Source organism: Fopius arisanus, unplaced genomic scaffold, assembly GCF_000806365.1.
Source record: "Fopius arisanus strain USDA-PBARC FA_bdor unplaced genomic scaffold, ASM80636v1 scaffold00102, whole genome shotgun sequence".
NCBI lineage: Eukaryota > Metazoa > Arthropoda > Insecta > Hymenoptera > Braconidae > Fopius > Fopius arisanus.
In genome coordinates, this window is record NW_011887841.1 from 368,248 (window position 1) to 369,622 (window position 1,375).

Consider the following 1,375-nt stretch of genomic DNA (forward strand, 5'->3'; position numbering starts at 1 on the left):
AATTTCATCATTATTAAAGGACTCCTAAAATGTCATGATCGTGCAAAAATTTTTTTGCATGCATTCTAAACTTTTCCAAAACTCATAAATCGGAAAAAAAAATACCGGAAAATTATTGCACGCAAACAATAATGAAATACGTGCACGGTATATTTTTTCAAGTCAACCGAATCCCCAATTTGTCAAAAGACTGAAAAATCCGTAGATTTTTTAGTTTCGGTTCATAAATCGGCAAGAGAATACTTTTCGATCTTGCCTGAACTTTCCATTAGTCCTTAAAACCTTTATTGACCTCCACCAGGATCATGCGGCGGCATGACATCAGTATTCCGAGTCCAGGTTGACGAGTGCGACCGTCTGTGGGTGTTGGACTCAGGAACAGTGAACCTCACGGCGGATCCAAAGCAAATCTGTCCCCCAGCGATTTTTATCTTCGACCTGCGAACAGATCGTCTCCTACGCAGGTACCAAATACCCGAGGACCAAGTGAAACAGGACTCCCTCTGGTCGAACATAGTGGTGGACATCAGAGATGGCAATTGCAATTCAGCTCGTGCCTATCTCGCAGACGTCTGGCGTTTTGCAGTGATAGTCTATGATTTTTCAAATGACACATCCTTCAGGATCCAGCATCACTTCTTCCTGCCCGATCCTCTCTCCGCGAGATACGAACTCCATGGTATCCAGTTCCAGTGGATGGACGGAATCCTAGGACTTGCCCTGAGTCCTGTGGACATCAACAACGACAGAACCCTTTTTTTTCATCCGATGTCGAGCTTCAGGGAGTTTGCTGTCTCGACGGCTGTTCTCAATGACAAGGACACAGCTGAAACCAGTCCTGAGAGTTTTATGCCAGTGGGAAAACCCCGAGCTAAGGACTACGGTCACTCCTCGGGCTCTGCCATCGACAAGCATGGAGTCATGTTCATGAATATGGTCACCAGGGACTCTGTCTGGTGCTGGGACACCAGGAAGGAGTACATTCCTCAGAACCTGGGGGTCATCGGCGTCAGCAACGAGTCACTCATCTTTCCGAACGATCTCAGGGTCGATCACGAGGATCGACAGAGCTTCTGGACCATCTCGAATAGACTTCCCATGTACCTCTACGGCCCCTGGAACCCCAACGATATCAATTTCAGGTTTTCAACACTTTTTTCTTTACATTTTTTATCAAATATCACCGGAACTAAGGGCAAATACCGTTTTTTTATAAGAACATTTTTTCTAGCTTTCGATGAGTCCTACAAGAAAGGTTCTTATAAAAATTTTATTATATCCCTTCGCTTCGAAGGTATTCTCGGAAAACCAGAAAGACAGCTAAATTGACTCAACTCCTTTTATCACTTCACTCCGCAATTCAATTAAATTCAAT

The 1,375-nt window shown here is 44.3% G+C and overlaps 2 protein-coding genes across 4 annotated transcripts in view; one reads left to right on the forward strand and one right to left on the reverse strand.

Annotated features, from left to right (window-relative positions):
• LOC105271120 (L-dopachrome tautomerase yellow-h) overlaps positions 1-1,375 on the forward strand; it is a gene marked incomplete in the record, with an annotated part of 17,434 nt that overhangs the window by 10,615 nt on the left and 5,444 nt on the right. The window contains 1 exon segment of the mRNA XM_011312474.1: positions 302-1,142. Coding sequence (XP_011310776.1) covers positions 302-1,142 — 841 coding nt within the window.
• The window catches only part of LOC105271119 (uncharacterized), a 9,441-nt gene continuing 9,095 nt past the window's right edge, over positions 1,030-1,375 (reverse strand). For all 3 annotated transcript variants that reach the window (XM_011312473.1, XM_011312468.1, XM_011312472.1), the window contains one exon: positions 1,030-1,115. The gene's annotated coding sequence lies outside the window, so the exon portion shown is untranslated. The remainder of the gene's footprint in view (positions 1,116-1,375) is intronic.